The sequence below is a fragment of the Pyrus communis genome, chromosome 15 (assembly GCF_041283825.1).
Source record: "Pyrus communis isolate YQ-2024b chromosome 15, ASM4128382v1, whole genome shotgun sequence".
Taxonomy (NCBI): domain Eukaryota; kingdom Viridiplantae; phylum Streptophyta; class Magnoliopsida; order Rosales; family Rosaceae; genus Pyrus; species Pyrus communis.
In genome coordinates this window covers 28,885,302-28,898,913 of record NC_142579.1, presented here as the reverse complement: position 1 = coordinate 28,898,913, position 13,612 = coordinate 28,885,302, and the positions used below count along the sequence as shown (strand labels likewise).

General features: G+C 34.8%; 1 protein-coding gene across 1 annotated transcript; it reads left to right on the top strand.

The window, feature by feature from the left end:
• Nucleotides 1–7,500: 7,500 nt before the first annotated feature.
• Nucleotides 7,501–10,222, top strand: LOC137741979 (EPD1-interacting receptor-like cytoplasmic serine/threonine-protein kinase 5D). The gene is made up of 5 exons (XM_068481699.2): nt 7,501–8,558; nt 8,667–8,802; nt 9,029–9,165; nt 9,270–9,393; nt 9,484–10,222. The coding sequence occupies exons 1-5, from the start codon at nt 8,172–8,174 to the stop codon at nt 10,137–10,139; spliced, it is 1,440 nt and encodes a 479-aa protein (XP_068337800.2). The 5' UTR covers nt 7,501–8,171; the 3' UTR covers nt 10,140–10,222.
• The last annotated feature ends 3,390 nt before the right edge of the window (nt 10,223–13,612 follow it).

The following is a 13,612-nucleotide window of genomic DNA, read 5'->3' as shown; positions in this document are numbered from 1 at the left end:
CACTATCTTCACCGCCCACAAGAAAAATTGGAAGCTTCGATGAATGAGGAAATCACATGAGCAGAAATAAGCTTCTTGAAACCCTATCTAAATTCCTCGTTTTGGTTAGGAGGTTGCCTTCTTGATGTCATTTCAATCTGGATCCATTTCGATTCAATTCAATACCCATTTGATCATTGAGTTTCATATTATATAATCTATGTTTGAAATTTAGATTTTAAGGCAACTAATATTAATGTTGACTATGATATACCCAATTGGTGGGTTTTAAATCTATTTTTGAAAAATTAATTAGAGTTTAATGGATGTGGCATTTTCAATAGGTTGAGTACTTATTTAAAATATTTAAAAATATTGAGACCAATTTGAAATAACACTAAAAAAATTAAAGAGTTTTAGGTACTTAATTATTTATAAAATGAAATAACATCTTGGTCATGCATGATGCATCTCAATTAAACATCAATATCAATCTTATATGATATTTTAAGCAATTAACTGGACGAAAATTTCAATATTGATTGGGAAAGGACCAGTGAACGGATTATGACTATAGACTACCTTTAACAAGACATATTCGATCCTCTCACTATTGCCAATACAACACTATTCTCAAGACAACACAAGTAGGGTAATGCTATAAAATTTATAAACTTAATGATGTATCACCAATAAGAAATAAATAAGTTAATTAACACTTAAATAATAATTCAATTTATTAACTTTCATGTCATTTAATTTACAAAATTTAGTCTATACTTGTAGTCTCCCTAGCAATATTTCGCCCAGACAAGAAAAATTTAAAATATAATTTGGAAGAGAACTATTTGCACAAATTTACTTCTTCTGAACTCAAATGAATTGTGGGGAAGTGAGAGACAGAAGAGGGTAGAGTAATAAGTCAAGATTATTGTAGATTTGAGTTTGTCTAATATAATGAGACTGATAAAAAATTATTAGGACATTTATTTGTAGGAAAGAAAATGGACGAATAAATTTCTACAAAGAAACCCCAAGCCCTCAATTCAATCGTCATATAGTTTCAAATTTGGGTGATTTTTTATAGATATGATCTTTGATGAAGACCCAAAAGATAAACAGTTCGGATTATTGAAATATATTACGAATTAGACTCCACAAAAACTTGTCCATAAGTTGTCACATATTAGCTCTCATTATATATTTGTGTGTATATATATATATACACACACACACATATCTTGTAAACAATTAATTTTCAAGTAGCCAAAAAATTGGGAATCACTTGAAATATTGATCCATTTCTTTGTTCTTTGGTACATGAATTAATCTATGTAGTTCTTCAGTCTAAGATTCGTTTGGTCCGCCAAGCTTTTGTCTAATGTTGGTTTGAAATTAACATATGGTATAGTGACAAGCGAATCTTCATTAATCAATTTATGGGTGCAGTACAAGTTGAAATTTTGGCACCACAAGAATATTCAAAATCCTCCTAATCCTTTTTAATATTGATTATCCTTGTAGAGTGGAGATTTTGTTTTTCTCTTTCTAATTATCGATGATTTTTCTTTAAAAATATCATTCAAAAGGCACTCTGTTATCATATGAGGAGGGATCAAATACAAAATCTTTATCTTTATCAAGAGAAGAGATGCCATGCGTTCTTAAATTCAAAATTCCCTCTCCTTAAATTATATGTAGTTTCAAATTCTTCCCATTTCTCTTGTTAATGATAATATTTATTTTTAAAAAGGGTGAAGAGATGCCATGGGATGATAAAGGTGCATTTTTTATTTTTTCAAACGATAAATTTTGTTGAATTAGAAAGCAAAGTTAAATTTGAATATAAAATCACATAATTAATTATAGGCACCTAGGTTTTTTTTAGGAAAAATTTATTTAAACCCATCTAACCTATTTATACACCAAACTTACTCTTTGCACCTATTTGATTTTTAACTAAACTATTAATATTTCTTTAAACTCAAATTTAATACCTAATATAACCTCATAAACCCATTTCAATATGCGAATTTATTTTTATATCCATTAGATTTTTAACTCAGAAGCTGCCACTGTGCCACTTGACTTCTGATGGTAAAGGGGTTATCTCCTCCTTAAACTTCTCGTCCTTCTCTTCGTAACTGGACAAAACAACTACTTCTACCTCCATATTAAAAAATGAAGTATCAGAGACAATAGGCTTTGACTAATAAGAACATTATACAAAGAAAACATGACCAGAGAGTAGACAAGAATATAAGATATCTCACAGTAAAGAATTCGCTCAAGGGGGTACTTTTATGGGCATGGGGCTTCGGTACTCCATCCCATATCTGTAGAATTTACAATCCTTAGAGATGTATGGGAAAAGGAATAAAGTATAAAAGCAACATAGAGTTGAAGAAAAAATTAGCTTTTGTATATCTTCCTTTGGCACAGGTTCTAGATATTCAAAAGGGGTCTAAATGAGCATCCACAAACAAGAAAGTATTAGGCAGCAACTGCTCCATAATTTTTTTTTTTTGTGTCATGGCGATTAAGCCAAAGGCTATCAACAAAATCTGAGGAGTAAACATATGCTTTCGTTGCATTTGTTGAAATTTTTTTACAGTAAAGTAACTTCTACACTCTAAAAAATTGAAATCAAACAAACAAAAAATTCATAAATTGAGTCATACCTTGGTTGGAGGATTCAAAACTTCAAAATCACCATCCATCAATAAAAAAAACTTATTTTTCTCTATGAAAGCTATTAGGGTTTTAGCCAGAATGAACGTAGGATAAACAAAGAGTGATCGTAGGGTTTTATTATAGTGTTTGTGTTTATTGATAAATTTGGGTTTATTATTAATTTCATTTTGTACTTAATAGTAACTATGCAATAGGATAAAATAGACAATTAACATCTAAAATTTAAATTGAATGTAAAAAAAGCTTAAATGTGTTTAAATATATATATATATATATATTATTTTTTTATTTTTTTATTTTTTTGTCTGAACCACCAGGAGTGTGAGAATATCTATAGACCGTATCTTTAGTGTTTGATACTGTCATTACGTGGGATTGTAATATTAGGCCTTAGCCTATGTGACGATTCAGAGTCCTTATAAATTTTTATCCAACGAAAACGAAGCCCATCCTTTACTTTCATTACGAACCTTCAAAGAAGCCCAACCATGATTCGGGTCCTCATATTTCTACCTTCGAAGAATCCAATCACTTGCCCAAATCAATTACGAATGTGGGAAGAATCTTACATACAACCAATAATAAATAATTTTATATGTTCATAACATATGTGTTGACTTTCTCAGTAGGGTTTATATCTCGAGCCCCGAGGTAGCTGTTGCCCCTTCGGCTTGCCTTGCATGGGGATATTTCCGTGGTAATCAGTGAATTGCTTAGGCTCTACCGTGCAATAGATTTTTCAATGTGATTAGTACACGAAATGATACATTACGTTTCTTTATATAAATGATATGATTTGTGTGTTAAAAAGTTAATAACTTAAAAAATAAAATTTACTACCACTTACATAAAAACACGTGGTGTACCACCTGTGTTCCCGTTATAATGAAAAATTTCTCCAACCTTGCATACATACATTAGTAATTGTGAGGTGCTAATAAATGTTAATTCCACAATCAATTGTAGATTTACTCAAAATCACCCGCGCTTGTGTGGACGAGTGACCCTTGCATCCATTTTACAACCCTCAAACTTATTAATTCATTGTTGTAGGAGGACAGTCACATAAAACACATCCCCTCCCCTCCCTTCCCCTTTCCTATCCTCCCCTCCCTCTTCTTCTCCTAACCTAACAAATTCATGGAAATTAAACAAGGGAATTTTAATAAAAAATTTCTGATACTGTTCACTTTATAAAAAAACTACATTTTTACAGTAAAAAGTCAATCATGATACTATTATCTTTACCTTTTATTTTGTCATTATCATTAAAACTCAAAATTTTCAAATTCTTTTCCGTAGTTTTCTTATTAAACAATTGATGATGTTGTGCATAAACAAGCCATAATTTCTGGATCATTCCCATGTGTCGTAATACTGTGGAAACTATATGATCTCTCAAGGGTCAAAGTCACATCACTCTCGCAGCACTCTAATTTAACATAATATCTCTTCCTTTTCATACAGTAATATATGCTTGGACAAAAAGGCATCCAGTGGACCGTTCTTGCCACAAAGTTATATACCAAAACCTACGTACGCATTACATTGCTCTATCCCAACATTTATATGCTGACTCCTCAGGTCAGCCCTCACACGATTCAGAAGAACAGATCATACATTTACACAGACCAAATCAAAGCTTTGTATATTTCTTCGAAAAATATAGGCCACTTGATAGTTGACTTTTGACCTAATTACAAACCATTCAAAACAAGAAGGAAGAGCCGTTTCATCCCGTGTTTAATAATATAGTTCCTGTTATGTTTGCAGTCATACTATACCTGTTATTGTTACGTGCTTAAATACGTACTCTAAGATCGTGTGGCGTAACAAAATCAAGGTTTGCACTACACGTATGCATGTAAGCTAGCCCTATATGGTATACTCGGTTTGGTTGAAACAGTCTTAGTTTTAAATATTAGCCAAAGTCTCTGGTGGTTGAACTGCTCGAGCACAACTTAAACTGCATCATGCTTACGATTATCATTAACTCCGCAGAGCCGTTGTGATGATATCAAGTATATCTGTATAAATAGAGTATTTCCGGTTAATCGATTTTGTGCATTGCCGATCATCTATTGCATGTTGGTGGACCGTAAACTTTGACCAATATAGTGCGATCTTACATTTTTTTGACGTTGAATGACAATATTATATGTTATAACACTAAAACATAAATAAAATGAGCTTAAAAGCGAATAACAATGATGAGTGCTGTCATGACGTTCACTAAAGATTTATTATATACGTACCAACACCGAGCCCATATTATTCCATGAAATGGATTCATTGACATATATGCAACTCATATATATTATTTATAAACCAAATTGAGTATTTTCTTTTCTAATTTTTCTATAATCATACACGGCCCGTTTATTTATCTAGATGATGGAATATGTTAGAAGAAAGTTGATCTAAAGTCAAGATGTAATACATAACTGCGTAGGATTTCAAGAAGTTTGATTTGTGTTTGGTTGTTTGGTAAAATTCCATTTCCACAGAGGAAGGTAGGGGCAGTTGTAGTTTGATTGAATATTGATCCCTTCTAATTCTTGACCTATTTGAAAGATCACTATAGAACAATAGTTTTTCATTTACTCACGTGATCTTAGTACGTTGTTTTATGTCATGCGTATGTGGATTACAAAAACAATATACTCTTACCGAAATAATATGAATGAGCACTTCTTACTATCGTTTTCGTTGGTTAATTTATCAAAGCAATTTTTAACAAATTTCGTCTGAGTATAAGATTACAAAGCAAAATTATTAATGCACATCGTTTTCACCTGTTGCACGCAATCTTGTATAACTATCGAATTGAACAAACAAAAAAGAAAACCAAGTACTCCTAGAATTAAGAGGAAGCGTGTAGAATATGAAAACAGACGCGTCGAAATCATCCCCCTTCAAAACAAAATAAAAACAGAGAGAGATAGAGACCAGATGCAAGATGAAGGCTTAGTAAAATTTCAAGGTATTAATCAGCCAAGTATAACTAAGGTTCAAAGTAGGACAAGACGGCATGATAAAGCGGTGTTCACGTGGATATTAATATTTTACTATGAGCTTACCGAGTGGGACAGGGTTTGATCATTGCCTAACTAGCTAGGACTAGGAGGGTTAAGGAAACTAATTAAATTAGGTTAATCTCCTCATTAGCTAGCAGCCCCTGACGTGTTATATAGAGCTTCTCTGAAGATTCTACCCCTAACCATCGTGTTTATCATGCAATATTAAACAAAGTAAAAAAAATAAAAAATAAAAACATACATTTATCATGCAATATTAAACAAAGTAAAAAAAAAATAAAAACATGCTTTTATGTAGGCTTTTAATCAAACTGGTCTAAGATTGACATAGCGTTTTACTTTGGTATTTAAAATGAAAATTAATAGAAGTGGTTATTGAGTTTGTCTACTGTAAATTATTTTGGTAATTCTGTGAAAAATATGTCAATATACTTGTTAAGTGGAGAGGTTGGTTTGAAAAAAATATTCTTAAAAAGGTGATCGCGTGGTCATTTACTTCACAATTTAACGAGGATATTTCACAAATTTTACGAAAAGACTAAAATGATCTACAATGACAAACTGAGGGACTAATTTTATCAATTTCGTCAGAGACTAAACTGAAGAGTTATGTCAATCTTAAAAATCATTTTAGTTGAATAGCCTTTTATATGTTGACATCAATTCAAAACTTTTTTAAAAGAGGAAAAATATATGAAATTAATGACTTATTGGAAATTAAAATTTGTATGAAAATTGTGTTCTTCGTGTTTTCATGCGGTAACCTTTTGTTTTATATTTTTACATATATTGAGTTCAATTTAAAACATCTGTCTACGCGCTTCTTTTTCCACTCTACTGATATAAAGTCTAAGAAATTGATCTTTTTATTTACTAACTCCCTTAAAGTAATCAAGTCGTCATTTGAACATCTAACATTCTTGCTTTGCAAGTTTCTTGCTGGTCCCAAATGACAAGAATGGCCACTGACATTCATGAAGTGACGAATGAAACGAAGTCACCACACCCATTTCTGACATCTCTATGATGGATACATTCTAATTCCACATTCATCTGCCGAAGCTAATCTGTATGAAATACTCATTTTAAAACAAAGATTAAACATTATCATTAGCAATTTAGCATCAGGTTACCATGACACCTCAACTACCCTACATGGGGACCTACTTTGATTTCGATAAGGTCAACTTAAGAATATAAACAATCTTAACCATCTGATATACTGAAAAAAAATTCCGATCTATCTAATGTGATCACAAAACTATTACGTATTAATTAACTTGTTATAATATGAGCGGATAAAGCATTCATGTTCACCAATATTATTTGTAAACAAAACACTTGTTATAATATGGATTGATTATAACACCACTTGACTTGATGATGTTATAATTACATTGAAAAATTTGACGGTTAAAAGATATTCGAACTTGAGTGCATGAAGGCCAGACGCATTGTTCGCTAACTAACCCAATTCGAGCATGCACTCCATGATAACGCGTTGGTGAGAGTTGGTAAATCTGGTATTTTGGGGATAAGGCATTCTCTCAGGGTCATTGTTCTAGAAGCTAAAACCTAATGCAAATAGACCAACCATTTTTTTCCCTAAACATCTGAACCAGTTGGAAGTTCCACGTCATTTTTCCATACCTTAGTGTGAATTAGCTGGATTTTCTTTGGTTCTCTTGGGGATTTTTTTCAATATCTTAGCTGGATTGCTGTTGTTCTGTTTGGACCTTTCTTCTTCGGCAGCTTTATTATATATTTGTAAAGAAATAAAAGGTAATTTGGTGCTGATGCTTCACACTTGATGATCCAGCCAAATGGCAGAAAACATACTTGACATACTTGTTAAGTAAAAGCATTAAGAAAAATTCTTAATTGTGCTTTTCGATCCATATTTCCAAAGCACATAGAACCAGTTTCACATTTTTTTCCTGTTCTTTTCACCCTCATGCTAAAAAGTCAAGGTCAAGAGGGTAACCCTTGTCAATTTTGCATCTAAGAACCAACCATGTTGACTAAGGACTCATCACCCCATTTGATAAAAATAATTCTGAAGTAATACCCTAAATCTTCAAATCTATAAATATATATACAGTGAGGTGGGGAATTTCCATAGAGTGATGCAAAGAATGTAACAGAAAATATAGAAAAATTCAATAGGGGTCGATAGAAAGAAGTTGCAGACCTCTTTCTCTTAATCTTTTGTTTGGTTTGGAGGGCAGTTGGTGATTTTTTTTTTCAATATTAGGCCTTGTCTTCTCCTTTAAAGTCTCCCATATCATTTGCTCATTTCGTAACATCTCTCCCCTCTCATATTTTCCAACTCAATTCTTTCATTGTTCCCAAAATCCTAAAAAAACTTCACCAAAACAACAAGAAATCTGGGATTGATCGGGAATCATTTGGAAGCGAAGGTGTTTCGAACTCTAGTTTTTGGAAACATTTTCGTAAAAAATGGCGGTCAAGAAGGTCTTCACATGGAGGTCTATTCTCCCAGACTGCTACAAATCTGGGGTTCCACCAAAAAAGAGCAGCAAGAAAGTGGCGGCGAAACAAACCTCATTCCAAAGACTTTCACTAACTGATCTGAGCAATCCAAGCACAACATTTTCGGAAGATCTCTCGATATCTCTTGCAGGCTCTAATCTTCACATCTTCACACTTGGGGAGCTGAAGATGATCACGCAGAGCTTCTCATCCAGCAACTTTCTCGGGGAAGGCGGGTTTGGGCCCGTGCACAAAGGGTTCATTGATGACAAGCTGAGGCCTGGTTTGGCGGCTCAGCCAGTGGCGGTGAAGCTCTTGGACTTGGATGGCACACAGGGCCATAGGGAGTGGCTGGTGAGCAACTTTTTTTTTTTTTTTGAAATTTTCTACAATTTTCTCATTTTAATCACTTTTGTTTTTCATGGACTTTGTTTTTAATGATTTTTTATTGGTTTTCTGCAGACTGAGGTGGTTTTTCTTGGGCAACTGAGACATCCACACCTTGTGAAGCTCATAGGCTATTGCTGTGAAGATGAACACAGGCTTCTGGTTTACGAGTACATGCCAAGAGGCAGCTTAGAGAACCAGCTATTCAGAAGTATGTTTAATTTTCCCAACAAAATTTGCATTTTTTAAAGCTTTAAATTTTGTTCTTCACCATATGTGCATTAGGCTGGTTGACCATGACAGTCTGTATGCCGCTTGCATACCAATCCCTCACCCCCCCCCCCCCCCCCCCCCCAGATTAAAACAGTTTAAAATATTGCCTCGGCCGTAAACAAATTCATCCTTCAATTTCTAATGTCTTTTTTCTTGTCGTGCAGGGTATTCGGTGTCGCTTCCATGGTCCACAAGAATGAAAATTGCGCTTGGAGCTGCAAAAGGCCTTGCCTTCCTCCATGAAGCAGAGAAACCAGTCATCTATCGTGACTTTAAAGCTTCAAACATCTTGCTGGACTCTGTAAGTATTGCTCTGTATTTTTCTTCTAGGACTAAATAATCCTGTCCATTTTTGTTAAAACTAATTCAATAAATGCTAATATTCTTATTCGTTTTTGTTTACAGGACTATACTCCCAAGCTCTCAGATTTTGGATTGGCAAAAGATGGTCCAGAAGGAGATGAGACACATGTTTCCACTAGAGTTATGGGCACACAAGGCTATGCTGCTCCTGAATACATCATGACAGGTACTAATTAATCCAATCCAACCCAATTCAACTTAAAGGCTTAGTGAAGTTAATTGTGGATTAGTTTCTAATATTTGTGTTAAATTTCAGGTCACTTGACAGCAATGAGTGATGTGTATAGCTTTGGAGTTGTGCTATTGGAGCTTCTAACAGGGAGGAGATCTGTGGACAAAAACAGACCTCAAAGAGAGCAAAACCTAGTTGAGTGGGCAAGGCCTATGTTAAATGAACCCCGGAAACTCTGCCGGATCATGGACCCAAGACTCGAAGGCCAGTACTCCGAACTTGGGGCCAGAAAGGCTGCGGCATTGGCTTTCCAATGCCTCAGCCACCGGCCAAAACAAAGACCAAAAATAAGTGAAGTGGTCAAGACCTTGGAGCCACTCAAGGATTTTGATGACATCCCCTTTGCATTCGTGTACACAGTTCCATCTGAATCAGATAATTCGATTAAAGACGTAAAAGACGGTGATGCACAGAAGGAATTGAAGCAAAAGAACAACCACCATAACTACAAGCATCATCAGCTAAGATCACCAACTGAATCCGATAATTCGATTAAAGACGTAAAAGAAGGTGATGCACAGAAAGAATTGAGGAGGAAGAAGAAGAACCACAATCACCACAAGCATCATCAAATAAGAACACCAAGGTCTCCACGTTACTTCTCAGAGAATCTGTTGCAACAAAACCATAGAAATAATGGCTTCAAATCTCCTTTCCACCAAAGATTCAAGGGAGCATAGAGTCGTACTAAAATACATGTACAATCACACTTTAAAATGTAAATACAGATTTGACAAAGTTGCCTTTGACAACTCTTTCTTAATTTTTTGGTCCAATCATTTTAGTTTTTCTTGAGTTAATTTTTTCAAATTCAGAAAGTAGAGAATCTTTTCTTAATGAACCAAAAAACCCAGTCAAAAAGAGGGCAATGGACTATCATATACATGTTGAGGGAAGGAAAATGGTACAGTTAGATTCTGATCCTAGCTGTTCATATGCTTTCGATTAATTAGCAAAACTCATATAAATAAGTGGGAAATCACCATCATATATATGCAGAGGGAAGGGAAATGATACAATTAAGGACCAATTTTGATCATTCATGATTGTGGAACCCATAAACTAGGAACGGCCACAATCAACTTACTCGAACGTGCGCGATATTGATTTAGCACACCTACAAGTACAATATACTAATTTCAAAACGATTAAATACAAATGAGCAGTTTGAGTCAGATTTGTTGGCGACATTGATTTGCATTTGTCACATTCATTTTCTAAAAATATGTGATCATTCCAAGCACTACAGGTTGTTTAGCTAAAAACAACAAAAGAAGGTGGCTCTGTGTGAATCAAGATCGGAATCCAATTATTTGATGTAGAAACACGGCAACTGGTTTTCCTTGTCCACTGGCATATCAACTTATATGGCATCATTTGCTTGCCAACGGGATCCTCGGAATCTATGAATCGTGTTAGTTTATCTTACATTGTGCGGTCAGTTTTTATCGAGTATTGTTTATGTTTATTTTTAAATAAAAATATTTAAAATAATTTCTGACCGCACGATATACGATGAACGGATACGATTTACAAATTTTCGAATCCTCGTAAAAGGATCCGGACTCATTTGCTTGCATCATGTATGCAACACCAAACCCCCGTGAACAATTATATAAATAATAAAATAAAAGATGATGATTATATAGGTGGTTGGGACTGGAATTTTATTTGGTCAAAATATAGAAATCAAATGGGCAGGCGTGCCCTCATTCACAACCACCGGCCTGCCCTCAGCTAGACTAATAATAGTGTATGCCAAGCTAAACTAAATCTCCATTATTCATGACCGGGTTGAATAACTGTCTGTGGAATGACGCCGAGAAGTTCCCTTCTTCCACCATTTTTCGCCAATCTCCGGCAATGGCAAGGATGGCTTCAACTCGGATTCTCCTTTGATAAAATATAGATTCAATGCTAATTGATAAAAGAATTTGCTATTAATACACATCTTTTTACTTTCCACACATTTTTCTTAATTTTCAGCTATTACATCAAATAAATTGAAAAAGATCAAATGACATAAATGAAGGGAGAGTTTGTGAAAGATAAAAAGAGGTGTATAAATAGCAACTCCTGTGATCAAATGGTTATCAACCACGATCTTTCTCCAAAGTGAATAGTTGTGAAAAATTATACCTATATATTAACTCTAAAGTTGATAGCCACGATCTTTCTCCAAAGTGAATAGTTGTGAAAAATTATACCTATATATTAACTCTAAAATTGTCATGTCTTTTAATGTTAGTTAATTAATTAAGAAACAAGACATGTCTTGAATCTTGATGCATGCTTGTGTTGTAAAATAAATCCCAATCACGGTTAAATTCCCAATCTTGATGCATGCTTAGGATTTTACCGTAATTAGGAAAATAAATTACGATTATACTGTTAATGGTTTATATCTCTCCAACATAACCCAAATAATTAGGTGTTATCACAAATGATCTATGAAATTAAAAATTGATTTATGTAGTCTCTGAAAATAAGTGTCGCAAATTAATGTAGGGGTGTTGAAAAAACCGAAAATCGAAAAAAAGGGGACCGAAAACCGAACTACAACTGAAAAAACCGAACCGAAAGTACAAAACCGAACCGAACCGAAATGGTTTGGTTCGGTTTCGATTTTTGGGGTTCAAAAACCAAACCGAACAGTACCAAGTTAAATAAATATATATTACTTTTATATAAAATTTTAATTATTATATATAATGGGCATTTATTTCCATACTAATTCCAAGCCCAAACTTCAAACCCTTCAAGCCCAAATAGAATATTAGGCTTCCTATTAGAAAGTTAGAAACCCTAGCATACTAATTATTCCTTCTTTTCTTCTCCTCATCCGTGTTCCTTCTCTCTGTTAAAGTTGTTGGCTTAGGTTTCCTTGTTTCTAGGGCTACTCACGTAGTTGGTTTTGTAGCTGTTAATAAATGCCTGATTCTTAGGAACAGGTTTGTTGCACTTTCAGTTTCAAGCTTAGTCAAATACCACGATTCTAGGAGCTGTAAAATCGTGGGCTGTTGCATTTACATTCCTTTATCTTGTAAAGCCTTTTAAAAGGCCATTATCATCTTTGAATTAATGAGAAAATCCTTCCTGAAAATAGTGTGCATCAGTTTTTCTCCTTGCTCAGGTTTCTTGTGGTTCTTTGGGTTTTAACATCTGGTATCAGAGCCCCACCACGGGGCCTGATCAAAGTCTTAAATCAAACACGAGTTCAGTGAGAAGGAGTAACAATATGGCTGGTGAAAGCAGTTTCGTGCAGCCAGCCATTCCTAAGTTTGATGGGCACTATGATCATTGGAGCATGCTCATGGAGAATTTTCTGCGATCCAAAGAGTACTGGGGTCTGGTGGAAGTTGGGATTCCTGCAGCAGCAGAAGGAGTGGATCCTACAGAGACACAGAAGAAGGCGATCGAGGAGCACAGGCTTAAAGATCTAAAGGCGAAGAATTATCTGTTTCAAGCTATCGATCGATCGATATTGGAGACAATCTTGAAGAAGGACACATCGAAGGACATTTGGGACTCCTTGAAGCAAAAATATCAAGGCACGGCTCGTGTAAAACGTGCACAACTGCAAGCTCTTCGTAAAGAGTTTGAGGTACTTCACATGAAGACAGGAGAGTCAGTGAATGACTATTTTGCAAGAACACTCACCATTGCCAACAAGATGAGATTTCATGGAGAACAGATGGGTGATGTGGTGGTCATTGAGAAGATTTTACGGTCCATGACGCCTAAATTTGATTATGTTGTGTGCTCCATAGAGGAGTCCAATGATATTGACATTCTGTCCATTGACGAACTTCAAAGTAGTTTACTCGTCCATGAACAACGAATGAGTAGGCATACCATGGATGAACAAGCATTGCAAGTCACAAATGAATTTCTGCCAGGAGGACGGAGTGGGGGTCGTGGTTCTTATCGAGGAAGAGGAAGAGGACGTGGCCGGTCTGGGTATGACAAATCCACGGTTGAATGCTACTACTGTCATGGGCTTGGTCATTTTCAATGGGAGTGCCCTAAAAAGGAAAAACAGGCAAACATTGCTGAGACAAGTGAAGAAATGCTACTCATGGCATATGTGAATAACAACAAGGCTAGAAGTGACTGTTTTTGGTTCTTGGACTCAGGGTGTAGTAATCATATG